This window comes from Perca flavescens, chromosome 13 (assembly GCF_004354835.1).
Source record: "Perca flavescens isolate YP-PL-M2 chromosome 13, PFLA_1.0, whole genome shotgun sequence".
Lineage (NCBI taxonomy): Eukaryota > Metazoa > Chordata > Actinopteri > Perciformes > Percidae > Perca > Perca flavescens.
The window spans coordinates 1,810,602-1,838,407 of record NC_041343.1 but is presented as its reverse complement, the minus strand read 5'-3'; the positions used below and the strand labels follow the sequence as shown (position 1 = coordinate 1,838,407).

At 40.6% G+C, this 27,806-nt stretch overlaps 1 protein-coding gene and 2 long non-coding RNA genes across 3 annotated transcripts; 2 read left to right on the top strand and 1 right to left on the bottom strand.

Annotated features, from left to right (window-relative positions):
- Positions 1–212: 212 nt before the first annotated feature.
- Positions 213–4,355, bottom strand: LOC114566707 (uncharacterized). Its single transcript, XM_028595395.1, has 5 exons — positions 4,280–4,355; positions 3,894–4,144; positions 3,513–3,644; positions 1,243–1,357; positions 213–864 (listed from the first exon to the last, which is right to left on the bottom strand). The coding sequence occupies exons 2-5, from the start codon at positions 4,038–4,040 to the stop codon at positions 647–649; spliced, it is 612 nt and encodes a 203-aa protein (XP_028451196.1). The 5' UTR covers positions 4,041–4,144; positions 4,280–4,355; the 3' UTR covers positions 213–646.
- An 8,203-nt stretch (positions 4,356–12,558) lies between these two features.
- Positions 12,559–13,858, top strand: LOC114566720 (uncharacterized). Its single transcript, XR_003694091.1, has 3 exons — positions 12,559–12,720; positions 13,193–13,261; positions 13,785–13,858. It is a non-coding gene; the product is annotated as an uncharacterized LOC114566720 (long non-coding RNA).
- A 12,879-nt stretch (positions 13,859–26,737) lies between these two features.
- Positions 26,738–27,330, top strand: LOC114566721 (uncharacterized). The gene is made up of 3 exons (XR_003694092.1): positions 26,738–26,771; positions 26,843–26,951; positions 27,087–27,330. It is a non-coding gene; the product is annotated as an uncharacterized LOC114566721 (long non-coding RNA).
- The last annotated feature ends 476 nt before the right edge of the window (positions 27,331–27,806 follow it).

The window sequence follows — 27,806 nt, the reverse complement described above, 5'->3', positions numbered from 1 at the left end:
ACTTCACTATAATTAACATTGCATCAATCATACTGTTTCAGAAAACCTTGACTTTAACATGTGGAGTAAAACCATATAACATGGAGTGTCAAGAGTTTTTTTATTCAGATGCTGTTACAACTAAATCTGTAATAACATCATCAAGAGATCACTAGTGCTGAACATAAACAGATTAGCACTGCTTTGCAAACTTCTCCATAACACCTAAAGCCCCGTTCAGATCTATGATTCGCAACTTGGGCTATGTAAATTTGAAAGATTGTTAAAACATTTAAACATTAAAATTTTTTGTGAAGTAGTCTTGAAATGTTATGCCACCATTATGCACAACACAAAACCCATGGTAAGTGAGTTTTACGGTATGGGAAATATTTTTGTCTGAACTGGGCTTAAAGGGAACTTTCTAGCAAGCGCATGAAATGTTAAGAACCACAATCAATTTAAAAAAAAAATCAGTGCAACATTTTTCATGCATCAAAGCCTATGCTTTTGCTGACACATTGGTAACAACTTTAACACATTCAGTTGTGTCCATTTCTGCAACTTAATGGCTAACATTTTTTGCCAAATTCATGCAAATGCAACACACAACACTGCTACATAAAAAAGGGACAAATAACACACATTCAAATTTCCCCTCAAGTAGCTAGATAAATCCAAATCCAGTGTCAGCTGTATGAACAGCTGCTTCAAGAGCTTCTTCAAAGTCCTTGTAGGCTGTGTGATGTCCTGGAATTTGTAAGGTCTCAAGGCAGGTCTTTGACTTTGGCAGTAGGCCAGAGATAACCTCAATGTAGAGGTGTTGTGGAAAGACCACCCAGCCAACCCAAAACTTGATGAGGTATTTCAACTTCTCCGAATTGTCTATGGAATATCGAAAGAAAATTTAAACATATTTAATTTTTATGTTTTACAAGGAAGTGTGTTTATAATAAAAATCCAATTTGGTCCGTTCTCTGTACAAATCTTAATATAATCACTGCTGGTGGTCTTATTTATGGCTGATTTATTAGAACTCTGAAAAATCATACCAAAACTATTTGTATGGCTATATGGTGATCTGTGTTAAAACATAAAACATGTCACTTTACATTTCAAAAAAGGGACATTTAGGGCAATGTGTACCAGTCCCAGTTAACTATACTTTGAATGTAAGGTGTCCTTTCAGAATGAGCCTATTAAATGCATTATAACTTTGTTATGGAAGTAGGCCTTCTTGTTACATCACGTTATGAAACTCACCTTTTTCAACATACTGCCGAAAAAATGCAAGGGCAGAACACTGCTGTTCAATGTTCCACTCCTGCTCACTGTCAGAGGAATCTTTTGAAGGCCAAATCACTTGTTCAAGAATCATCTGGGTAAATGTTAAGATAAACACAAAAACATTAGAATGAATGGATGGCATATACACAATGAAATGGCTTACAAACTACACTTTAGTTGATTCTACCAAACATTGTAATTAGGGATGCTCAATCCATCTGTCATTGCCTAAACATTTTAAGGATATTTTGTTATTAATAGCTGCACTGTAACGTTTACTCTTGTATTTGTATATTATATTGTAGCCGGTTTTATTTTCATGACCATGAAATTTGTATTTATCTTTAATGTTTTATGTAAAGCACTTTACATTGCCTTGTTCCTCAAAGGTGGTATAGAAATAACGTTGCCTTGCCCTACAACCTCCAGCCTGTCAACGCTTTTGTCTTGTGCCTGTCAGTCAGTCACCAGAGAGCACTGTACCAATGTCCACTTTACCAGCATTGCCGTGTCACACTGTGACTTGAACAAACTGCAGAGGCAATGTAACTTTTGCGCCATCTGCATCGCACGTCCTGCATGTGTGTGTCGGAGGTGAGCCCAGCTCTCTGTCAACATGCAGAGAGCACAGAGAAGCTCACGCGCTCTCAGATAACGAAATTTGGCACAGATTTAACTTGAATTGGTCTTCAGTAGGTTGTGTACTGATATTGTGAGACAACTTTTAACCTGGACGAGAAATACCGTTAACGCTTTAATATCGTGAGATGGGACAATTTCACATCAAACCTCTATTAATTGTAATGAATGAAAATAGGATTAATAATGTGGCTTGTAGACATTGTACCTCAGGTATGAGCACCAAGCTTGACGAGCGGGGAAAAAGAACGGAAACAGTCTCTGGTCTTTCCTTGAGGAGTTGCATAACTCCAGTGTCTTTAAGAGCCTTTTTCATCTGCTTGATCTGACGGATCCTTCGAGTGATTACTTAAAACACATGATCTGTATCCAACTTTTACTAAAACATAGTTTGACATGTAGCAATTAAATTATATACTGTATATAGCTTTATGAAATTTGGTCAGATTAAAAATAAAACCATTTACTTTGGAGAAAGATCGCAAATGACCAGTGCAAAGTTGTTACAGCAAATGTAAAGTCTTTCCACAAATTGTGGCAGGAGAAGAAGATAAAACGGAAAAATTAACACAATAAGAAAGCAATACTAGCTAATGGCTATTACTAGAATAGGCAAATAAAATGTCTTCAGAATATGAATATTTGGTACTACAGCTGTATGAATATCAAAATAATATAAGCAATAGAACTAAACAGTGTGATTCTGGAAGTGAAATTCACATTCTGATTCAGAATTTCAATTATTCTCTTCCTGTTTACCAAATATTTGTTGTTATGAGTCAAATGTTTTATTGTCACATTGACTCATCTAGTAGCTTCAGGCTTACAGGCTTAAAAAAACTCTATATAATGATTTTATGAAAGTAAATGAAGTAAATGTTTGGAGGAAAATCACTTTTGGAACGTGAGCCACTCAAAATCTGTTGAGCTCTATAGAAGAATGAGGAGAAGTACAAGAATAGCCGCGCATTTCTCTGCCCTGGTCACTAAGCGATCCTTCACCTATTCACTCCTACTCACTCTCTCCGACTGAGTGTTTGGTTGTGTGTCACTCTGTACGTCGGTTGCTCTCTCTGTGTGCCTCGTCTGTCTTGCTCTAGACACAGCTAAGAACTGTAGACAGCCAAAATCCCCATAAAACGGATTTATTTTTAAATTTGTTTTTATTTTGTAAAGTATTAGGTTCGGGACAATGCTGTGGCCTTAATGTATGTAATTACCTAACTTGCTTGACACATTCGCTCGCGGCTTGTGGAAGAAATAGAGACGCCGAAACGATCACTGCAGCATGCAGGCTGATCGCAGGGGCAGTGAAATAAAAAAAGTTCTGCTTCATGACGCTTCCTTGTCTAGTGTGTTTTCACTGTCAGGCTGTTTTCTGACTTGGCCAATGAAGTATGTATTAGAGAGCTGATCGTGGCGCATTTTTCTGTACGAGCCCGGCCCGCATCCGACAGAGCAGTAACCAAACCCGACCCAAGCCCAAAAGGCATTAAGATATTTATGTCTGAGCCCGGCCCGGCCGGTACCCCCGGGTCCCATCGGGCTCGGTTTGGATATCCTTCCTTTAGTATGTATTGTAAGAAAGTAACTAGAATTATACTCACAGAATGGTGAAGGATCTTTTCTGCAAGCCAGTTCCTGTTGGTGTCATTAACAGCAGTGGGCAGATCCCAAGCCACACACAGCTCCACAACATTGTGTTTATCAGCTGGGCTCAAAGGGTCCTTGTTGGTAAGCTGTTCAGGAACAACAGCTTTATGCGATCGCGATAACAGCCACATATCGAAAAGATTACTTGATCCAGCTGCATCGAGTTTTAAGTGCAGTCTCTTTGGGGTTTACAGACCCAAGTTTACTCACAGACCCAACTCTACAAGCTACCTCAAAACAATATAAAACTCCCCAAAAACCCAAAGGGGAAAAGGTAAGAAATCTTAAGAACTAAAAATGAAGAATCCAATTAAATACAAACAGAAAAGACTTACCAGAGTGACAATTTCTCTCACATCAATGTCTGGGCTGTCTTGAGGTGCAAGCTGGTTTGTGTCTTCTTTTCCAGCAATTATGTCCAAAACAGCGGGGCTTAATCCAGTCAGTCGCGGTCCCCCATTTAAGAAAGAGTGCCCAAGCATCCGTCCAGCAACAAGAAAAATATCACCTTCCAGCAGGAAAGGAGAGGTGGAAGGCACCAGGTGGTCTTGCTCACCAACAAAGAGCAAACTTTTGTCTTTGTCATCTAAAACAAAATTAATAATAAAAATATATATATATATATATATATATATATATATATATATATATATATATATATAAATGTAAATGTACAAAACTGCATTTGTAGACAACTAGTAGCACAACCTGATTTAATTACCTATCCCAAAACTGAATCCAAACTGCAGTTTTGAAATCCCAAATGAGAAAAAGAACCTGTTCACTCCGTCTCCCACTGCTGGATCACCTGTAGTATTAAAAGAGAGATTAATTTAATTTGTTGAAATTAATTATTTTAAAGTATTACAGATAATTTGTGATTGAATACACGACTTATGAATAATGACCCCTGGAGTTATTCCTGGCTCAGAATGGGCCTTTTTTTGGGGGGGGGGAGGGTTCGCACGGCAGTAAGCATGATCAGTCCTGACCCTGGAGATAAAACTGAGATTATCTCTCTATTTAAGTTTATGTTCTGCAGTATTAAGTGTGAACGCTGTAAACGGCAGCCACAGACCTGGCTGCAATGTGATCCTATTGGGCAAATGAGGATTGTCAATTTGGTCCACTAAAAGTGCTTTTTTTTGCCATGGACAGGCTCAGTGTCTGGCAACCTTACAGAAATGATCCCTACAGAGATAGGCCTTTTAAAAACATGTTAATCAGAAACAGCTCTGAAGTCACTAGCACTAAACCCACCAGACTTCATTTAAAAACCTAATACTTTTAACGTTTAGCCAACATATTTTCACGTTAATTGGTAAACTACGTATTTCAACCAAAACTAGAGTTGTGATGTTTGAAAAGTGGAAAGACGACCAAAAACACTTTTTCATAGTTTTATTTTGTTTGTGTCGACTTTGAATGAAGTTTGTTTTACGATAATCAAATTATTTATTTATTTACATAGAGTCTGATTGCTTTAGGTAATGTAATTTGGCCTTATTATTATTATTATTATCCCTCTGACATAGGTAGCAACTGTAAGTCGCTTTGGATAAAAGCGCCAGCTAGATGACATGTAATTAAAATTTAGGAAATTTAAAAAAAAATGATCTTAATCTTCTTTTTTAATTTTTTTTTGGCCATAACTTGCTCAGAAATCATGATACGAATCATAAATTTATCCGAACCCAGGACAACTAGTCTTAAATTATTAGATTAAGTTATCATAGAGAACTCTGAATGAGCGTTCAGACTCTTGGATGTTTCCGATTGTTGCAGTAAATGCCTTCAGAAAATGTCAGTGGCCCTTTGTAGATTGGTTTCAGCTTTCCATTCTAAAAATATTAGAGAGGAAAGGACAAAAATAAAAGAAATTATTGGATCATGGTCTTAAAAAGGTGTCACACGTTTGCGTCATGCTTTAGCCCTTCTGCTATTCATTTTTCTTCTTCCCTTCTTGCTACCATCATACCTGCAAACTCAGAAGGGCTTAAAAAAGTGACACATACCACCCCCCTAATTGTAATAAATGAGCATTAGCATGATTCTTCCACTATTAAATGCTGTTTGATTGCAGTTTATATTTTATGGATTTTGTAGTATTGTGAAAGCTGCAGCTTGTGAAAAATGTCATAAGATAAACCTATAGAACCGCAGACCGTGGCGTTTACAGCGAAAAGATCTGTAGTTGCCTGTTGCACTGTATCGCCAAGTGCTGTTTTGGGAAAAGCATGTCTGTTTGGAATGGGCTGATGGCTTAGCCTCCTGTACTGCTGCTTGCAGCTTTCTGCTTTTGTTTTTCCATTACGAAAAAAAGTCCCAGGTGCCTGAAGTTCCAAGCGAGCTGAGGCGATACCAAAAGGTGACGTGAAAACCTGCAGACTACTGATTGGTTGGAGAGAATAGTCAGTAATTATTGCTAGCGACAGACGGGGGTGTCCTGAACAAACCCGGCATAAAAAAAAAAATTATAATTTGTCTTTTGGCTGTGGTAACAGCCACATGCCAAGAAAACAACACACCTTCGAAGTTCTCCATTGTTCTGTGTGTGTCGTGTTAGGGCACGATAGTTTCCTGCAGCGACGCATTACATTTCAAAAACTCCACGAAGTACATTGTGCTGATAATGCCCCTTTTTTTACTTTAAGTAAGCCTTTGAAAGCAGAAGTTGTAATGTACGGCTGCTGCTCATCTAGAGATGTGGCGTGTCCCTTTTTTTGTGTAGGAATCACATTGGTACAGTATTAAGGCAGGGAATCCAGCTGAGCAGAGGGCAGACCGTTCAGAGAAAGGTGCACAAATATGATCAGTTTTTGGCATGACACTTGTCGCCAATGAACCGCAATCAATGAGCCTTGTATGAATGTAGCAAATCTCTGCCCCTGCTGCTGTACGGCGCATTTGTGGGGACACATGCAAAGAGATAGATGTGCAGTATTAGACTTTATAGAAGGGACTGAAAGGGGGATTACTCACTATAAAAAAGGCAGGTGGACCTACCAGCATTGTGAAGTTTTTCAGGAGATTGAAACATTACTGCTGGTTGATGGACGTTCTTCAATCTGCGATTGTCTTAGACCACTTCTCTCTGGTGTTGCCCGACTGCTGATTGAACCAATGTAACTGCTGGTTGATGGACGTTCTTCAATCTGCGACTGTGTTTGACAACTTCTCTCCGGTGTTACTCATCTCTCTTTACTGGTGTCCACTTCCGTCTGTCCATGGTTGTCAGCATCATCTCCTTTTTTTTTGGTTTCTCTGTTGCCAAAATCACTGAAATTAAAGAAGATTAAAAATACAGTCCTTAAAATAAGATAGCATATAGAATTCAAACAAGTCATCTAAAACTTGGTCTGTGCTTTGAAAATCAATTTAACATACCTCGTACAAATATCAACATGATTCTGCATTTGTGCATGTTTAAAACTGTTGTGACAGTACATGCACTGTACCATTGGTCCATCTTCATCACCAGAACTCCTCCATACCTCTGCTCTTTTATGGGGAGAGGGATACCGTTGTTGTTCCCGTAAACCCTGCCAGCGATGATGATAGCTCAGAGGAAGAAGACAACGATGTGGCAGATCCTGACTTACTTCCACGCACCCACAACCTGGACATTGATGGCCCTTCTGCCAAAAGGGGCCTGCAGTGGAGCTGCTTGTAGATGAGGACCTGGAAGAAAATGATGACAATCAAGAGCCGGCACCAACAGCAAAAAGGCCCACCAACAAAAGGAAGCCAGAACCCCAGCAAACCCTCTAGAAGAAGGTTGATCTGGACAACCCACCCCTGCCTGAATACCAGCACATTCCCCCTGACTTCATGCAAAGTCCTTAGATTATTTCAGCAGGTACTTCAGTCGTAATAAATAATCTCGCACATAACATATCAAACCAATTTATATGCAACCCAGATGAACATCAACACCACCTTTGCCACCACTGAGTTAGAAATTATGAGCCACAAAGTTCATAATTTCATCATCAGTGGTGGCAAAGGTGGTGTTGATGTTCATCTGGGTTGCATGTAAGTTGGTTTGATATGTTATGTGCGAGATTACTTCACGATTTAGGATGAAGTCAGGGGTGGGTTGTCCAGGTCAACCTTCTTCTAGAGGGTTCCCGGGGTTCTGTCCTCCCTTTTGTTGGTGGGCCTTTTTGCTGTTGGTGCCAGCTCTTGATTACCATCATTTTCGCCCAGGTCCTCATCTACAAGCACCTCCACTGCAGGCCACACACACTTCCTTTTGGCAGAAGGGCCATCAATGTCCAGGTTGTGGATGCGTGGAAGGAAGTCGGGATCTGCCACATCGTTGTCTGCTTCCTCTGAGCTATCATCATCTCTGGCAGGGTTTACAGGAACAACAACGGTATCTCTCTCCCCATAAAAGAGCCGAGCAGACAGCTGCAACAGGTATATGCTTTTAGTCAATATTAGGCCAATTGAGATTTTTAGAAATGCTATGCAAATAACAATCTCAAATTTTTAACAACTTTTCAACCAAATAATTTGTGAGTTAAATAAATGTTCCTTGCAAGTTGTGTGTGTTTTTCACATAATTTTTCAAATTCACTCTGGGTAATTTTTGTTCACCCTAGACGGGCAAGTGCTCATATATGGTAACTTCATTGACCTTGATTTGCAATGCAGACATGAAAAATATTGATACGTTTTTTTTTTTTTAAATGTCCTGTACCATCCCCCATTACCTTTTTGAGGTTACAATTTAGAATTTCCAAAGATTTCAATGAGTGCCCTATAAAGGGTTAAAAGTGGCTTACCTGGAACTACTATTTTGCGCTCACCCAAACCAGCAGCTGTCAGTTCCTGTCTATAGGAGGATGAGGGCACTTCACAATCTTTTCTGCTGCTCATACAAAATAACTTGTGGGTGTATGTGCATGCGGCTGATGGTTTGATTGACCATGGAGCTGGCCTCTTCTTGGCTGCAGGTCGGCCCTCTCTGTACGGTGCGAAAACTCTGGACGCTTCATCTAGGTTATGATGCACAACGATACAGAGTTAATGTATATAATATCTTACTGTTACAAACTTTTCACAAAATTTCACAAGGAGGTATTGTTAATTCCCTTTCTTTAACATACATAAAGTTAAGTGACTGTCCTGATACTATATTAGGCCAATGCTAGCTTATGTCAGGTAAAATATTTTTATTTCAGTAATTAGTAATATATCAGTAAATAATAATAATTTTTATTGTCAACTGACTTGACTAAAACCTGAGCTCACGCACATTAGTTACACAGTAAATAGCAAATAGTAAAACACTTATGTTGCAGTAACTACTGCTGGATCTCGACCGGAACTCATCGGTAGCCTACCTAGTAGGCACTTATGATTTTTGACCACATGAGTTCCACTTGTTATTGAGAACCGTCACCCTAAACAAGTGCGTCCGTGTATCTCAAATAGCAGAATAACGCTGAGAAAACAGCGCTGAAATTGTCCTTGTTTAACATGGCTACCTCCTATTGGATAAACCTAGTAATGTGTAACACTAATCGCTGGAGTAACGTAAGGCCATGCAGCCCACCGGCCAACACAGGAGGACTCCTGTGAGCCAATGCGCAGCCAACGGCCGCCGCTGGCAGTAACGTTACCTTAACTGTTTTAGCACACGCACATCATTTATATTTACGATATATTTAACGTTACTTTAATATTCAACGTGTAAGATTAACATGGACTATTAAAACTACAGTGATTGACTCAATGAAGCAGAGTTTTACAACAGAAGTGTGAATGTTAATGTAACGTTAACACGTGGGCTAGCTAAGCTAATGTTCTCTAAATTAGCTAGCTAGCTAGCTAAACGTAACTTTAGCAACTTGATATTAGCCTAAACTGAGCGGAAAAAACTGATAATTGAATAAAATACCTTCACACCACAACACTCTAAGCTTTTTTTATTTTGCTTTACAGTTTCCTTGACTTTGCCATGAAAAATGCACATTTCACGCAATATTCTCCTACCATGAACAGCTTGTCGGGCCACTGTGAATGCTCTAGAATGACTTGGAGTGGGAATTGAAGTTGCATTAAGGGTGGTGGTGGTGGTGGTGGTCGACGACGACGATGACGAGGTTGCTGTATCCAGAACTTCCAGCGCCTGCCTTAATAATAAAGCTAGCTCTGGTTTTGCCGCCATAGCTAGCAGCAGGATTTGACAGTTTCAGAGTACATCCGTGAGGCAGTCAGGTAGAGCCGCTCGGTTTGGACTTCCTCATGACATTACTCATATATATATATATATATATATATATATATATATATATATATATATATATATATATATATATATACACCGCTCTGTCAACCTCAGTGTGCTGCCCAGCAGTCAGCTCCCCCTGCTGTTCATAAGGTGCCTCTGCACCCCTTTCGTTTCAGACCCTCCCACCGGCCTTTGGGCCACGCCTCCTCATTTACATTGACATGTGTCAAGTCCAAATGAAAAGGCAATCGTAAATGGAAATTGAAATTCAAAAGCCAAATGAAAATTAAAATCCAATGTTAAATTGAAATTCAAAAGCCAAATGAAAATTAAAATCCAATGTTAAATTGAAATTCAAAAGCCAAATGAAAATTAAAATCCAATGTTAAATTGAAATTCAAAAGCCAAATGAAAATTAAAATCCAATGTTAAATTGAATTGAATTATGAATAAATATTTCTTCCATACACAATGGCTGCCAAAAAAGTTACAAAAGAGTGAGTTCTTTACGTGTCCATGTTTTTCGGACTCACAAAATCTTGAGAAACGCAGAGGATTTGGAGAACAACCAGGAGATTCCAGGCACCTCACCTACTTTTAATGATTTTGAGGAAACTTTTGATTCTGAAGAACCAAATATCTAATTTTCTGAAAAAAAATGTGGGTTCAGATCACTAATTGAGAGACATTTTGCATTGTTTTGTTTAAAACTTCAAGAAAAGCACATCCTCCCCAAAACTGTTCGGCATACTGTTACTCATGAGGTGAAAATACTGCTTGAACTTTTTAATGAACAGTCTAGAGACCTACGGTTCTGTCTTGAAGAAGCAAATATCAAGATTGACAATCATTCAAACTTGAAGTCCTTGGTTGAAGACAACTTCTTTGGGAAGTGTTTTGATGCTATTGTGTCAGGCTATCAGTTTGAGAGGTACTGTGTTAGAGAGTTTGGGTTAATTGAACCAGTCGAGTATTTACTTGGATACAACTCAGTAGGAAGAAAAGAGACTTTCCAGTACATTCCCATTTTGAAAGTTTTGAAAAATATTCTGAGAAGAGAGGATGTTTTTCATTATGTTGTGGAGGACACGTTTGATGAGGAAACACTAAAAGACTCAACAGATGGATTAATTTTTCAACAGCATGCCTTTTTTGATGGCTCTGAGACACAGCTGAGACTCCAGTTATACACTGATGAATTTGAAATTTGGAATTGTTTAGGATCCAAAAATCAGATTCACAAAATTTCAAGTGTCTACTTTGCTCTTGGAAATATTCCTCTGAAGTATCGTTCCAGTCTTCAAAATATACATGTGGCTGTTCTTGTCAGACACAGATTGCTTCAGAAGTGTGGTTACGAGCCAATTTTGCAACCTCTTCTTCGTGACCTTTGTGAACTTCAGTGCCGCGGGGTATCAGTTGAAATTGAAGACCGGTGTTCTGACGGAACACCATACCCATCAGAATGGGATACCTTCGGTTAATGCGCATGCGCAGCAGTAAAATTTGTGGAATTGCGCATGCATTAAATTCAAACCATCATTTCAGCATACCTAAGATTACAAGCGGTAAGTGTTGGTGTATTCGGTAAGTGTTGGTGTATTATATCGAATATTACATAGACATTACCTAATTGCATGCCTTGTACAATCACAAGAGACGTTTTCAATATATTATTTTTAGCAAGTGGAGTCGTAAAGTCGCGTAATGTCCTGTTAAAACGTTAAATCTGTTGTTAATTCGAGGTTCAGATTACAAGCGGTAAGTGTTGGTGTATTATATTGAATATTATATACACATTACCTAATTGCATGCCTTGTACAATCACAAGAGACGTTTTCAATATATTATTTTTAGCAAGTGGAGTCGTAAAGTCGCGTAATGTTCTGTTAAAACGTTAAATCTGGTGTTAACTCGAGGTTCTAGCGTTTGGCGCCATCTGACCGAGATTAAACACATCGACTAATGTTTTGCTTTTAAATGATTAATGCTTATTTTTCTGCATCTGTAGTTTAACCATGGAAAATAAGTGGGGGGACATTTTCATTTACCTTTTAAAGAGTTCATACCCTGCAGAGTTAAATAAAGGGCAGAAGCAAAGCCTAAGGAAATACTCCTCGAAATTCAGGATTCACGGTCAGTATTTACCATCAAAATACGTCTATAATACTGACAGGAATATGCACGTGTTCATATTTTGTATTATTATTGGTTATATCAATATTCCTTAAAGATGGAGAACTACTATTTGGCAGTCACAGAAGAGTCATAAAGACAAAGGAGGAGGCTATGAATTTATTTAAAGAATTCCATGCCTCACCTATTGGAGGACATACAGGAACCTTAAAAACACGAGCTGCCATGTGTTCACGGTTCTACTGGTATGGCATGACAGTGGACATTGACAAATGGGTAAGTAGTTTATCTGTTCATCCATAAGCCAAAATTTGTATTTTTATACGTCTATATCTACATATTAATATCTATGTGAAACTTACTGTTTGTAATTCAAGCTTTTTATTTTTTTCAAGATATCTGAATGTGACCAATCGTGAGTTTAGAATTATAATGTTCTATCTCCACTTTTGGTCGAAATTGAGTTTTAGACATAATCTGATCCATTAGGTGTTTATTAATGCCTGTGTGGTTTTATTTTTGTAAAAAAATATTTTGTTAGTTATTAATAAAATAAAAAGGTTCTATCTCACAAAACATAAACCAAGTTGGGATTATAAGGTTCTATCTCCAGTAGATTCAATATCCAATCAAAACCCTGAATGAACACGGACGGACCAATCAAAACCCACCTCTTAGCTCTGTAGCCTGGACACAGAGCTAAGGGCAGGACATTAGCCTGGACATTTGAAACCGGCGATGGCGCCCAAAAGGCGTAAATGTGTAGACGCCACTGGAAGAGATCGGTAAGTTGAAGCACATATCATTAGCTAGCTAATGTAAACCAGCTTGTTTGCCAAGCTAGCTAGCTAGTTTAGCATTAGCAAACGTTAGCATTAGCTTGCTAGCGAATGTTAGCATTAGCTTGCTAACGAACGTTAGCATTAACTTACTAGCTCACCAACAGCTCGCTTACAGTTTTGCACCTGTAAATCTATGTATGTGACAAATAAACATCTTTGTAGATGTGCAACTGCAGCTAACATAACACCAATTTTTAACTTTACTCCCCTTCCATAAATGCAAGCTGCTAGCTTTTTAAGCTTGCTAGATTATTGGTGTCTTGATGACTGCAGCCTAATTTAGCGCCAATTTCTCACTTACTCCCCTTCCATAAATGCAAGCTAACTAGCTTTTTAAGCTTGCTAGATTATTGGTGTCTTGATAAAAGTTGCCCCATTTATATCAGGATAATAATTAAATTGTTTTTTGTTACAGAAATGATGATAATGGTGAAAGTCATCCAAAGGGAGTGAATTGTGGCAAAGAGGACAGCAGAATCTAGTGGTGGGTACTTCTATAGATGGGTGGACTTTCTGTTGTATTTACCGTGCCTTTCTTTGTACAATACCCAAACTATGTTCTCAGTGTCATAAAGCAAAATGATAAACTGACACATTATTATATTGGATCATGTAATAATAAAGAATCTTTAGCTTCTCTTGGCTACTGCTGGGGTTATGTTTTTGCAGGTTTGATGGGCAGTGAATGCTCAAGTTCCACAGATGTTTTCAGACACTACTATGTAGGCAAACATGCCACTGGCTGTGTGTACACTAAGAAGTACATTATTCACAAGGCCTATTTGACTGTTTATCCTGTTGAGTCTTTGTAAGGAAAATGATGGTAGTAGTTCGAAAAGTGCCTCAGTGGGTCCCATTGTCTAATCTTTATTCATGTTAAGCCGGTACCAGTTAAGCCATGCAGATTGTCCTGGTATAGATGATAGTATTCTACAAAATGTATGTCTCACCATTAGTTACTTTCCTGTAAATTATATTGTGATGCTCAGATGTATTACTTTTTGCAGCCATGCCAGGAGAGGCAGAGACCCCCAGAGCAGCAGCGATAGGGACAGTAGAAGAGACACCCAGGGCCAGGGCAGCAGAGACACCCAGGGCAGCAGAGACACCTAGGGCCTGGGCAGTAGAGACACCCAGGGCCAGGGCAGCAGAGACACATAGGCCGATAACAACAGAGACACCAGCAGTATGGATACAGCAGAGACCAGAGCAAGGGAAGAGTCGGAAAAGGGTCTGCACTCCATCATCATGGAAGTCAGTATGTAGAAAGAGGCTTTATCAAGAGGGTAAAGAACACATGAACACGTCTAAAGAGACAGTGCCAGCCAAACAGATTAAAACATTTAAAGACTGCACCGTGTCCTGTAAATTTAACTGTGCCAGGAAAGTCACTTATGGTGAAAGGCAGAGGTGTTTTGAAGAGTACTACAGGCTGAATCAGGACAGGAAATATGACTACATTATGATGACAACTGAGTGCCATGTCAAAGAGAGACAACGTGGTTGTGGCGGCAACTCACGTCGTACACACTCATTCAAATATTTTCATGATATAGGAGAGGGACAGAAAGTCAGAGTATGCAAGCCTTTTTTTCTAGGTACTCTTTCAATAAGTCAGAAAACAAAACAGAAGCCAGGCTGGCATGCCAAAGTCAGATGAAAAAAAACACATAGATGAGGACAAAAAAGAGAAGGTGATGGAGCACATTAGGTCTTTCCCTGTCGTCGATTCACACTACTGTCGTGCCCGCACCCAAAAGCAATATCTGGAGCCAACTCTAAATGTGGCCAAGATGTATGATCTCTATCAAATCAAATGTGCTGTACATGAAACACCAGTGAAAATGTCTTACTATAGATTTATATTTAACACAGAGTTTAATCTTGGTTTTCATGTCCCCAAATCAGACAGGTGTGATGAATGTGAGGCACATGAAGCAGCACAAAAACAGGGATTGTTAAACCAGCACCAAGAAGATGCACACAATAAACATGTATATGAAAAAAATGCCATGCGCCAAGAGCGCCAAAGAGATAGAGATGATAAACAGCACCTTACGGTCTGTTTTGATTTAGAAAATGTCATCTCGTGTCTAGAGGTGGGCGATATGTCATTTAGACGATAATATCCAAATTGTTGTCTGGACGATATGCAAAATTGGGATATCGAATATTTCATAATTTGTACAATCCGACCCCCCAAACATGAAAAGAGCTGAAGGAAGTTAAAGAGAAAACAAATAACGCACACTATAACCTTCTAAACAATTATATGTAGCGATTTTAGGGTTTGTTTGACTGTATTTTTTGTACAAAATCACGATCATCCCGCACGAGAGTAAGCTGCTACTAGTTCTTACCTGTGTGTTATGACGTTCACTCATGTCAACAAAGATGGCGGTGCGCGATTGTGCAGCGGCTCTCCTGTCGGTGTATATTTATACAAGTACGTACAGCCACACTGAACTAATCACTACAGGACCACGATACAACACACTGAACTAATCAATACAGGACCACGATACAACACACTGAACTAATCAATACAGGACCACGATACGACACACTGAACTAATCAATAAAGAACTAATCAATACAGGACCACGATACAACACACTGAACTAATCAATACAGGACCACGATACAACACACTGAACTAATCACTACAGGACCACGATACAACACACTGAACTAATCACTACAGGACCACGATACAACACACTGAACTAATCAATACAGGACCACGATACAACACACAATCAATACAGGACCACGATACAACACACTGAACTAATCACTACAGGACCACGATACAACACACTGAACTAATCACTACAGGACCACGATACAACACACTGAACTAATCAATACAGGACCACAATACTACACACTGAACTAATCAATACAGGACCACGATACAACACACTGAACTAATCAATACAGGACCACGATACAACACACTGAACTAATCCCTACAGGACCACGATACAACACACTGAACTAATCAATACAGGACCACGATACAACACACTGAACTAATCAATACAGGACCAGGATACAACACACTGAACTAATCAATACAGGACCACGATACAACACACTGAACTAATCAATACAGGACCACGATACAACACACTGAACTAATCACTACAGGACCACGATACAACACAGCCGTTACGAGAACCTTCCAGGCGGCTCATAACATCCCGGAGGATATAGCCTGACCGAGCCCTCCAGGTTGTTGTTGGCGCTAGCACGCCGAGCTAGCTAGCTACCGGCAGAATGAGAAAATAACTCCGGCACGACCAGAGGCAGAGGACTGCATTGTTGTGCACAATGAATGGAGTACTAACTGCAGGATCGTTGCCCAGTACGGCTCACCTGACCTGGAGCCCTGTCGGTAATATACTGACCATTTTATTTACTATGAAAACAGCACACTGCCGTCTACATAGCCCCCGATGCTAACGTTAGCACAAGTTTGGTTCACTGCTAACCATAGTGAACAAACTGCAGCACGATCACCTGGATACGGGATACAGGGGACTTTAACAAGGCATCTTTAAAGTCTGTTCCCCTCCAGCTTTCTCCCAGCATGTAGATTGTGTTACTAGAGGAAAGAACACACTAGACCATGTATACTCTAACATCAAAAAAGCACACAGAACTGCACCTCTCCCTCACCTGGGCCAGTCAGACCACATCCAACTCCTGATCCCAGCATACATCCCAGTCAGAAGGACTATACAGCCAAGTAGAAGGACTATCAGAACCTAGTCTGACCTGGCCCTGTCTCATCTCCAGGACTGCTTCCAATAAGGACATGGTTGTGTGCAATATGTTACAGAACAGAGCCCTTTGTTTATTGTTATGATTTCATCTTGCTTGTACATTTTCCCAAGAGAACCACCAAAATAGCCTCCGAGCAGGGCTTCTTTTAACTTCTAGAAGGATTTCAAAAATATCGTCTGAATATCGATATCAAGATATTAAAAAAAATATCGAGATATTCATTTTTGTCAATATCTCCCACCCATACTCGTGTCCACGAGCTGAGGTTAGTTCATTCTTTTATAAAAGGAAGATGAATCTATATAATATGACTGCCCACAGCTCACTTACTAAGAAAGGGTATTTGCTGTGTGGACGGAGACCATGTCAGGTAGAGGAGGGAATGACATGACAAGTGCCATAGTCAAAATCCTTGAAAGAGTTGTTCAAGACCATCCTGAGGTAACTGAGATAGTCACATGGAGTGACAGATGTGTGCCACAAAATAGAAATTCCATTATGTCTTTTGCAATCGTTGAGTTCTTGTCAAGAAATACCAAAATTAAAAAGATCACAATGAAATATTCTACGCCTGGCCACTCGGCTGTCCAAGAAGTAGACAACATGCATAGCAAAATTGAAAAGGCAATGGCAAGCTCAGAGTTTTATAGCCCACTGTCGTTCTTGCGTGTCCTTCTGAGAGCAAACAGAACTAATCCTTACACTGTCATCCAGATGAAAGATACAGATTTCAAAGACTTTCAGTCATGTTCAAAACATTTCCAGTACAAGCAGGTAATTAACATTTTCTCAAAATCTGTTCAGTGTGCAGTACAGTACCTCCCATGCTTAGCCTCTTATACAGGTGGATGTTAGGGGCTCAAGTGCCAAAACCAGGGCTAACATGCCAACGTCTCTCTTGCTGCCCAAGCCAAAGTTGCTCAACAACAAAAACACAATCGCAGAGGCAAAGAAGTCAGACCTTTTATCCATGTTCAAGTACATGCCTGCCGTTGACAAAGCATACTACAAGGCAGTATTTAGAAAGTGATATCTAAATAGATAGAAGGTTGGAGGGTTGGAAAGAGTCATGACAACATAACAAAACAAAACAGATCATTATGTCAAAACAGACATACAGAATAATAAATAATAAAAGTGTCTCACAGTTTGTTCTCAAAGTGTCTCATAGTTTAACACTAGCTTATAAAATAAATGAACAATGTGTTTTTAAAAAGTGTTTAATGATGTTTAGTAACAGTGTGTGTACGGGTGGAAAGGAGGGGATGTCAAGGGTGGAGGATTTAAAAAAGAATCTAATGAATTACAACAATACTTTATTGATTAGAAGTGTGTTTAGAATGTTTTTAATGAAATAAATGAACACTGTTTTTAAATGTTTCAGAGCACAGAGTGGTGGAAAGGGATGAAAACATAACTTTCATGATGTTACACAATATTTTGTATGTTTTAATCTACTAAATGAACCGTTTTTAATGTATGTAATATGCTTCCTAAATCTTTTACAGTACAGAGGAGTGAAGTGTTATATGTGAAGAAAACATTTTTCTTTAGCTGTAATTTTTCCATGTCCATGTTCTTTAAAAATAAAAATATTTTTTTTTCTTACAAACTTGCTTGGCTTTGATGTATACTATACTATTATATATTATATTATATACTACAAGCTGTGTGCTTGTATAATAAATATATAAATTGATTAAAATCAATGGTTATATACATTTATTCTTTGAAATGTGGGGTTTTATTTGTAAAAGTGGAGATAGAACCTTATAATTCCAAACAGAATCAGAGCTTTCAGAATTTTAAGGTTCTATCTCCATTTGGGCCATCTTAAAAAATCCCATTTCCAAATGTGCCAGGATTTTGATATTCTATCCTCAAAGTACCTGTAGGTTGATGGTCTTGTTGAGCTATAATAGTAGATTATACTACATAATAGTTTTGCCAGCTGGGATGTAAAAACTTTGATGCTCAATATCTCAGAACTACCCTAAACGGAGATAGAACCTTATAATTCTAAGCTCACGCAATGTCAACGGGTGGGACCACCCCTGAATGCAGTTCAAACTCTGGACTGCATCAAGGTTACCATCTTTTTTAATCGGCTAGATTTTAACAATGCTAAGCATTATTTTATTTAATCTATTATGCATTCAAATCACTAATAGGTATCTGCTGTTTGGGAGCTCATCAGAATTGATCTCACTGGCCCACTCCAAAAAACATCTACTGGGTATCAGTATATATTGACAGTCACTGACTATTTTTCCAAGTGGGTGGAGGCCTTTCCTCAAAAGACAAAGTCTGCATTGGAAGTAGCCAAAAACCTTTGTACAGTCATTTATAGACATGGCTGCCCTAAGGGCATACTGTCAGACCAAGGACGGTAGTTTGTCAATCAAGTAAGCACTTTATGCATTTTGTTCTGATGATGTCATTTGTGATTTGGTGCTCAACAAATAAAGATTTATTGATTGAAATATTTGACAGAAGTACTATAAACCAAATGAAAATAATGTTCTGATTTTTAATTTTTTTTATTTTAGATCAACAGCTTGTGAGCTGCTCTCTATTGAGAGGAGTGTTACGGCTGCTTACCATCCCCAAACAAATGGGCTTGATGAGAAAACCAATGATAACATCAAACGGTAAGCATTCATTATTCTTGCGTTTATTTTCAGGGTTTTGTTTATTTGGTAGGTCTTCTGATCATTATTACCAGAGTGTATTGAAAGTTGGTAGTTTCTGTCTTGAAATACCTTCTTTTAGAAATAATTCTAAAAATAATTTTTCTAAGGCACTTAAAAAGCTTGTTAATGATCAGCAGGGTGACTGGGACCAGTACCTAGATGCAAGTCTTTTTTTCACTGAGATCCAAGATAAAAACCACAACAAAATTCTCACCATTTCTTTTAATGTATGGGCGAGAAGCTAGATTTCCATTAGAAGTGCCTGTTGAACTGCCGGTAGGTTTCTTTTCTGTCTTTTTCTTGAAAATGGCTTTCTGTTAGGGCCAAACATCAAGTGACCAAACATTTTAACAGATAAGCTTAGATAATATAGGTTAAACCAGTAGGGCTGTCATTTTACGTTTGAAAATCGATTGCACAATCGATCGGACAAACCAACACAAGTTTTGAAAACAAAAATAGGGAATTGATTTTAACGGTCTTTTCTCGGAGCACGTCCAGCTCGTCACGATACGCCTTCAGCGAACACGTATCACACAGCAACTGCAGGCTCTGACAAACACAAATAACAGCAAATTATACTTCTGCATAATGTTTCTCTTTTTACTACAAAAGTGTGAATTCTGCCGGTATTCAGTCTCATGCATACAGATACAGATTCGGGCTACAATCGCCTACGTAGGCAAAATTTGTTTGACATTTCTAATTGTAAACACAGCCATGTTGACAGCAGTAATGTTTTTCATTGATGTTATGGTATTCCACTCTGCTTATTGTTTTTCTAGAATGTTGCACTCCTGTTTGTCATTGTGCACGAAACTTCACGGCAATAAATCATCATGAATATTGCTGACTTGTGCGCGTCACAAGCGCCGTCTTTAGGTTCGTCCTAATGCCTGTTAGTTGTCTGTAGATTTGCCCATATTTGGCGTTTAAAATGGAAACGTCTTTAGACATGGAAAATCGATTTTACAATCAATTCAATGAACACTTCTGTCTCAAAAATCAAACAGAATTTTTTCACAAAAGTGACAGCCCTATAAACCAGTATGATTTGAGGTTGCATAGCATATTACCCCAAAAGGTGCCATTGCTCCTCTTTCTTCTTGCTCAGGTTTTCTGAATACCCCAACCACAATATATTTTCCTGTAACTCACAGATCCCACATATATCCATTAGATGCAGTAGTAATATATAAATGCAGATATATTGCCCATGAAGCTATTTATTGGAAACATGTTTAATATTTTATTGTAGATGAATTTAGTGTAAAAGTCTATACTATGAAATGTACAAGTCATTATCTATTTTGTTGTAGCTTTCAACAATAATACTCCCTGAAGACTGTAGTGAATTTCTCAGGGACAGTCAGAGAATGCAAGAGAGCACAAGAGAAAAGGTTGAGGAGAATATTGCACGGTCACAAAAAAAATGACAGAGGCATTTGCAAAACGAGTTCAGAAAAAGTACAGAAATGTGGAGTTTCAAGAGGGAGATGAAGTATTCTTACTGAACATGAGAAAGAGAAGCAGGAAAGAAGGGAGAATGGAAGCAGACTACACTGGAACCTACACAATTAAGGAGATTTCCGGAAAGACAGCAACTTTAAAAACACCACAGGGTGTCTGTCTTAAAACAAAATATAACATCAATCACCTGAAACCTTATAAAAAAAGTAGTGCCAGCTCTCAGGTCCCAGCTCAAGCCAGCTCTCTGGTACCTGTTTGGAGTAGTGCTCAAGAACAAGGTGCAATAGAATCTCATAAGTTAGTTCCGACCTGTTGGTCGTTGGTCATCAAGTTGCATGTTTCTCCCATGACCCGTTCCTGGTCATGGTTGCATGTGTTCTTTGTTGAAAATGTTTATGTAACAGTTTTTCATCTAAATATTAACAACACTAATTTGAAATGTTCTGTGTTGCAGTCCAAAAACTTTGGTCTTCTAAAGATACAGGACAAGTGGAAGCGGTCGTGGAACCATACAAAATTTATGATGCTTCTTTAAGAACACTATCGGGACACGGTGGCTTTCAGATGAGGTGAAAGTACATCCATGTGATATACAAGTTTAATGTTTCAGTGCTGTATCAAATTAAATTACTAACAACTTTTTTTGTTTACACACATCATTGATGCATACCTGCACTGCATTATGAAATTAGCCAAGGTAATAAATGAAATTTCACTCCTTATCTGTGTTTTCATTCTGTTGTTAGAAATATTGGATTTTAACATACCAATACTGTTACAGATACCTGTGCATTGTTTGGGCGCTGTACTTGGGTCCTCTGTCTTTCATCATGGCCGTTTCAGAGTTGTTCAAAAGATAATATGGTTTTGCGTTGAAAGGCATTACATTGTATTGTACAATCTCAACCAACACAGGTTTAAAGAGCTTCCAACATCTTACTGGCACCTATATTTTAGAAAAACAAGATTTCTTTAGATGTTTACAGCTTAGGAACCATTATAATAAAAATATAAAAAATAACGATAACATCGAAATGAAGATGATCAATATTTTTATTGATGCGTATAAGAGTGGGACTCATAAGAAACTGGTATCAAGAATATATTCAAGTATACAATATCACTCCACACTATATGTTAAAGATAAATGGGAGAAGAAAGCGAACATAATTTTATCTGATGAAGAGTGGTTAAACATTTGTAAAACACAGTATACTACCACCTGTTCAGGTCAATGGAGAGAATTCTCATGGAAGAATATCATAAGATTTTTTATCACTCCCAAAAGAAAATATTTACAGAATGGTAAACAAGAATCTGCATTCTGTTAGAGACAATGTAATACTTCTATGGCAGATTACCTTCACATATTCTGGAAATGTTCAACGATTCAGCCTTTTTGGTTCGAGATATTCACTGAAATAAAATTGATATTGGGATTCAAGACGGAGTACAGTTTCAGTACTATATATTTAGGAAATACACCAACTGATCTCAATATTCAAGACAAATACCTACTTAATTTATTATTAGTTGCGAGTAAAAAAACAATAACTAAGAAATGATTGCAGGAGAGTCCACCAACAAAAGATGAGATGTGATCTGGAAAAGTTGACCTTCTCGTTACGATTAAACATGGATAAATTCTACAAGTACTGGTCAAAATGGCTAATGTATAGGAGTAGGGAATGAGCATAAGGAGATATTATGAGTGTGTTGCAAATTATTTTTATTTTATTGTACTTATTTTCTCATTTGCATTTTACTGGTAATGTTGTATTGAGAAGTTTTTTCTTTTCTGTCCCCTTTTTTTATTTTTTTTATTTTTTTTTATGTGGAGTATTTGTCCAGTGAAGACATTCTGGTTTTTTGTGTTGTGTGATGGGACCTTGAACCTTTTGTTGACCTGAGGGGACAATTACATTTGTTCTCATGATACTATTATAAAGGAAGGATAAAAAGGAAAAGGACAAGTCATTTCTCACTCCTCTCACTCCTCTGAGACAATTGGGAGAGTAACCCCTGATTTGACTAACAGTTTATGAACAGAATAATTGTATGTTATACCCCTAGTGACCTGTTTGTTCTGTTCTTTGGTGTTCCATTAAAAACTGTATAAAACAATAAAAAAAGTAATGTGAAAAAAAAAAAAAGAAAAAAAAGGTAATATGGTTTTATTACAGACTATGTAACCTTATACACATGCATGTTGGAACTTTGGATATTAAGTGCTCTCTTTTATTATCAGATGAAGTTACCCACAGCCTCAACTTCGATTTGTCCTGTAAACGTTGGAGGTCACTGGATTTTAGTGGTACTTTTCTTGATTCTATATTTACCACAAACTTTATTGGTAGTTTGGTGTGTCTATAAAATATTTATGGATTGTTTTAGGATTAACTAATACATTTTTTAAAATTTCAACAGATTGTCAAAATGGATGAAAAATCCGTCTTTGTGATGAAAATATGTACCAGAGAAAAATTCTTCGGAATTGGAGGTGATGTAAAACAAGCCTTTCTTACTGTTTTTTTAGACTTATGTACTTGAATATGTTTCTGAACTAATGACTTGTACAATAACAGAAATTTTTGGAAGACAAGAAATGTCAGTGAAGGCCCGTGGACTTCTCCGTGAACCATCACCTTATCGTGGTGGAGAGGTTTGTGTGTCTCTGTGAACCTGAGGGCTGTGTTGTCTGGAGCTTTGTGCTCCTGGTAGGGTCTCCCAAGGCAAAGTGGTCTCAGGTGAGGGGCCAGACAAAGAATGGTTCAAAAACCCCAATGAAGAAGCAAGGTAGAGATGGAGTGACCCTGCCCGGAGGAAGCCCGGGGCCCCCGTCTGGAGCCAGGCCCAGACGGCGAGCTCGTCGGCGAGCGCCTGGTGGCCGGGTTTGCCACGGAGCCCGGCTGGGCACAGCCCGAACAAGCTACGTGGCTCCCATCTCTCCAGCCCATGGGCCCACCACCTGTGGGAGGAACCGTTGGGGTCGGGTGCGATGCCACATGGGTGGCAGTGAAGGTCAGGGGCCTCGACGGACCAGACCCGGGCGGCAGACGCTGGCTCTGGGGACGTGGAACGTCACCTCTCTGTGGGGGAAGGAGCCGGAACTGGTGCGGGAGGTGGAGCGCTACCGGTTAGATCTGGTGGGGCTTACCTCTACGCACAGTCTCGGTTCTGGAACCATACTCCTGGATAGGGGTTGGACTCTTTTCTTCTCCGGAGTTGCCCAGGGTGTGAGGCCCGGGCGGGTGTGGGGATACTCACAAGCCCCGGCTGGCGCCGCTGTGTTGGAGTTTACCCGGTGGACGAGAGGGTCGCCTCCCTCGCCTGCGGGTTGTGGGGGAAAACTCTGACTGTTGTTTGTGCATATGCACCAAACAGGAGTTCGGAGTATTCGGCCTTCTTGGAGACCTTGACTGGAGTCCTGCATGGGGCTCCAGTGGGGGACTCCATTGTTCTGCTGGGGGACTTCAACGCACACGTGGGCAATGATGGAGACACCTGGAGAGGCGTGATTGGGAGGAACGGCCTCCCTGATCTAAACCAGAGTGGTTGTTTGTTGTTGGACTTCTGTGCTAGTCATGGATTGTCTATAACGAACACCATGTTCGAACATAGGGATGCTCATAAGTGTACCTGGTACCAGAGCACCCTAGGCCGAAGGTCAATGATCGATTTCATAATCGTTTCATCTGATCTGAGGCCGTATGTTTTGGACACTCGGGTGAAGAGAGGGGCAGAGCTGTCAACCGATCACCATCTGGTGGTGAGTTGGGTCAGGGGTGGGGAAGACTCTGGACAGACCTGGTAAGCCCAAACGTGTAGTGCGGGTAAATTGGGAACGTCTGGAGGAGGCCCTGTCCGACAGACTTTCAACTCACACCTCCGGGCGGAGCTTTTCGTGCATCCCTGTGGAGGCTGGGGGCATTGAACCCGAGTGGACAATGTTCAAAGTTTCCATTGCTGAAGCTGCGGCGAGGAGCTGTGGTCTTAGGATCTTAAGTGCCTCAAGGGGCGGTAACCCACGAACACCGTGGTGGACACCAGTGGTCAGGGAAGCCGTCCGACTGAAGAAGGAGTCCTTCCGGGATATGTTATCTCGGAGGACTCCGGAGGCAGTTGCAGGGTACCGAAGGGCCCGAAGGGCTGCAGCCTCTGCCGTGAAAGAGGCAAAGCAGCGGGTGTGGGAGAAGTTTGGAGAAGACATGGAGAAGGACTTTCGGTCGGCACCAAAGTGTTTCTGGAAAACTGTTCGCCACCTCAGGAGGGGGAAGGGGAACCATCCAAGCTGTGTACAGTAAGGATGGGACACTGTTGACCTCCACTGAGGAGGTAATAGGGCGGTGGAGGGAGCACTTTGAGGAACTCCTGAATCCGACTAATCGCCCTCTATGTTAGAGGCAGAGCTGGAGGATAACGGGGATTGTCGCCGATTTCCCAGGCGGAAGTCACTGATGTAGTCAAACAACTACACAGTGGCAAAGCCCCGGGATTGATGAGATCCGTCCAGAAATGCTCAAGGCTCTGGGTGTGGAGGGGTTGTCCTGGTTGACACGCCTCTTCAACATTGCGTGGAAGTCTGGGACGGTGCCAAAGGAGTGGCAGACTGGGGTGGTGGTTCCTCTTTTTAAAAGGGGGGACCAGAGGGTGTGTGCCAATTATAGGGGTATCACACTTCTCAGCCTCCCTGGTAAAGTCTACTCCAAGGTGCTGGAAAGGAGGGTTCGGCCGATAGTCGAACCTCGGGTTGAGGAGGAACAATGCGGATTCCGTCCTGGTCGTGGAACAACGGACCAGCTCTTCACTCTCGCAAGGATCCTGGAGGGAGCCTGGGAGTATGCCCAACCGGTCTACATGTGTTTTGTGGATTTGGAGAAGGCGTATGACCGGGTCCCCGGGAGATACTGTGGGAGGTGCTGCGGGAGTATGGGGTGAGGGGGTCTCTCCAGGGCCATCCAATCTCTGTATGACCAAAGTGAGAGCTGTGTCCGGGTTCTCGGTAGTAAGTCGGACTCGTTTCAGGTGAGGGTTGGCCTCCGCCAGGGCTGCGCTTTGTCACCAATCCTGTTTGTAATATTTATGGACAGGATATCGAGGCGTAGTCGGGGTGGGGAGGGTTGCAGTTTGGTGGGCTGGGGATCTCATCGCTGCTCTTTGCAGATGATGTGGTCCTGATGGCATCATCGGCCTGCGACCTTCAGCACTCACTGGATCGGTTCGCAACCGAGTGTGAAGCGGTTGGGATGAGGATCAGCACCTCTAAATCGGAGGCCATGGTTCTCAGCAGGAAACCGATGGAATGCCTTCTCCAGGTAGGGAATGAGTCCTTACCCCAAGTGAAGGAGTTCAAGTACCTTGGGGTTTTGTTCGCGAGTGAGGGGACAATGGAGCGGGAGATTGGTCGGAGAATCGGGCGCAGCGGGTGCGGTATTGCATTCAATCTATCGCACCGTTGTGAAAAAGAGAGCTGAGCCAGAAGGCAAAGCTCTCGATCTACCGGTCAGTTTTCGTTCCTACCCTCACCTATGGTCATGAAGGCTGGGTCATGACCGAAAGAACGAGATCCAGGGTACAAGCGGCGAAATGGGTTTCCTCAGGAGGGTGGCTGGCGTCTCCCTTAGAGATAGGGTGAGAAGCTCAGTCATCCGTGAGGAGCTCGGAGTAGAGCCGCTGCTCCTTTGCGTCGAAAGGAGCCAGTTGAGGTGGTTCGGGCATCTGGTAAGGATGCCCCCTGGGCGCCTCCCTAGGGAGGTGTTCCAGGCACGTCCAGCTGGGAGGAGGCCTCGGGGAAGACCCAGGACTAGGTGGAGGGATTATATCTCCAACCTGGCCTGGGAACGCCTCGATCCCCAGTCGGAGCTGGTTAATGTTGCTCGGGAAAGGGAAGTTTGGGGTCCCCTGCTGGAGCTGCTCCCCCCGCGACCCGACACCGGATAAGCGGACGAAGATGGATGGATGGATGGCCCGTGGACGATCCAAACTGCAAAACACAATCTGCAGCAGGACAGCTCTAGTTGTGGAGTCTTAATTTTGATGGTATGGATATTATTGATATATGTAATTGGGGTGAATGTGTGTTACTTTACACCTACACTGACTCGTTGTAGTTTGCAGAGCTCATTCTCCAAGGTAGAAGTATCTGCGTTGCTCAAACAGACACAGAGGAGGTCTCAGCCGCAAGAGTCAAAATTGCAGCCACTCTTCTGGAATGCAAAGGTATCCATTAATTATCCATGTCTGACTTGTCCTTTGACAAGAGACTATATTTAGGATAAATTGTGCTAAAGTCTTGCAGCAAATTTCTTTAAATTAACATTGCTTGTGTTGAAGTATTTTCGTTTTTCATTTAAGATGGTGTGGAAGATCTCTGTGTTTCCTGCAACATGTTGCAGTTTGATGCTGAGGAGGATTTCACAGAGATGGTAATAAGACAATAGGTTATATATTGACAAACTGGCAACTTTCACTATCCATCCACTCAGCTTTTTAAGGCTGAGCAATTTTATTGATTCTGCGATATAAATCGATATTTTTCCCCCCAAGAAAGTATAGATTTTTATGCCACGAGTATCGATACATAAGTTCCATTCAAATCCTCCGTGTTTACCCCCGTTCACGTTGCAGGAAGAGCGATTTGGTCAGCCAGCCGCTAGTATCGCTGTAGAGCAGCCAACGTCAACTGGCCCTCCGCCAAAGCTTTTAGTCTGGCCCCCAGAATAATCATGAATTCACAAAATGTAAAGAGGAAAAATGTTCTGTTATTTATCATTTCAAGCATTTAGAGCAAAAACCCAGCCCCCTGTATTTACATCTCTATTCACATGCCGGGATTCTGTAGCCTACAGCGATGCCCGAGCTGTTATGGTTTCAGTGTTTTGCTTTGCATTTTGTTCAGTTTCTGTTACCTGTTGGTTCATTTCTGTTGTCTGTATCCGGTTTTGTAGATTTCTGTTTAGTTTTCTCCCTGTTTATTGTGTTTATCCCCTCTTGACTGTGTCCTGTGTTGTGTCACGTTTCTGTGTTTAGTTGTCCTCATGTTTTCTGTCTGTGTTCCTGTTTCGTTTCCTGTTT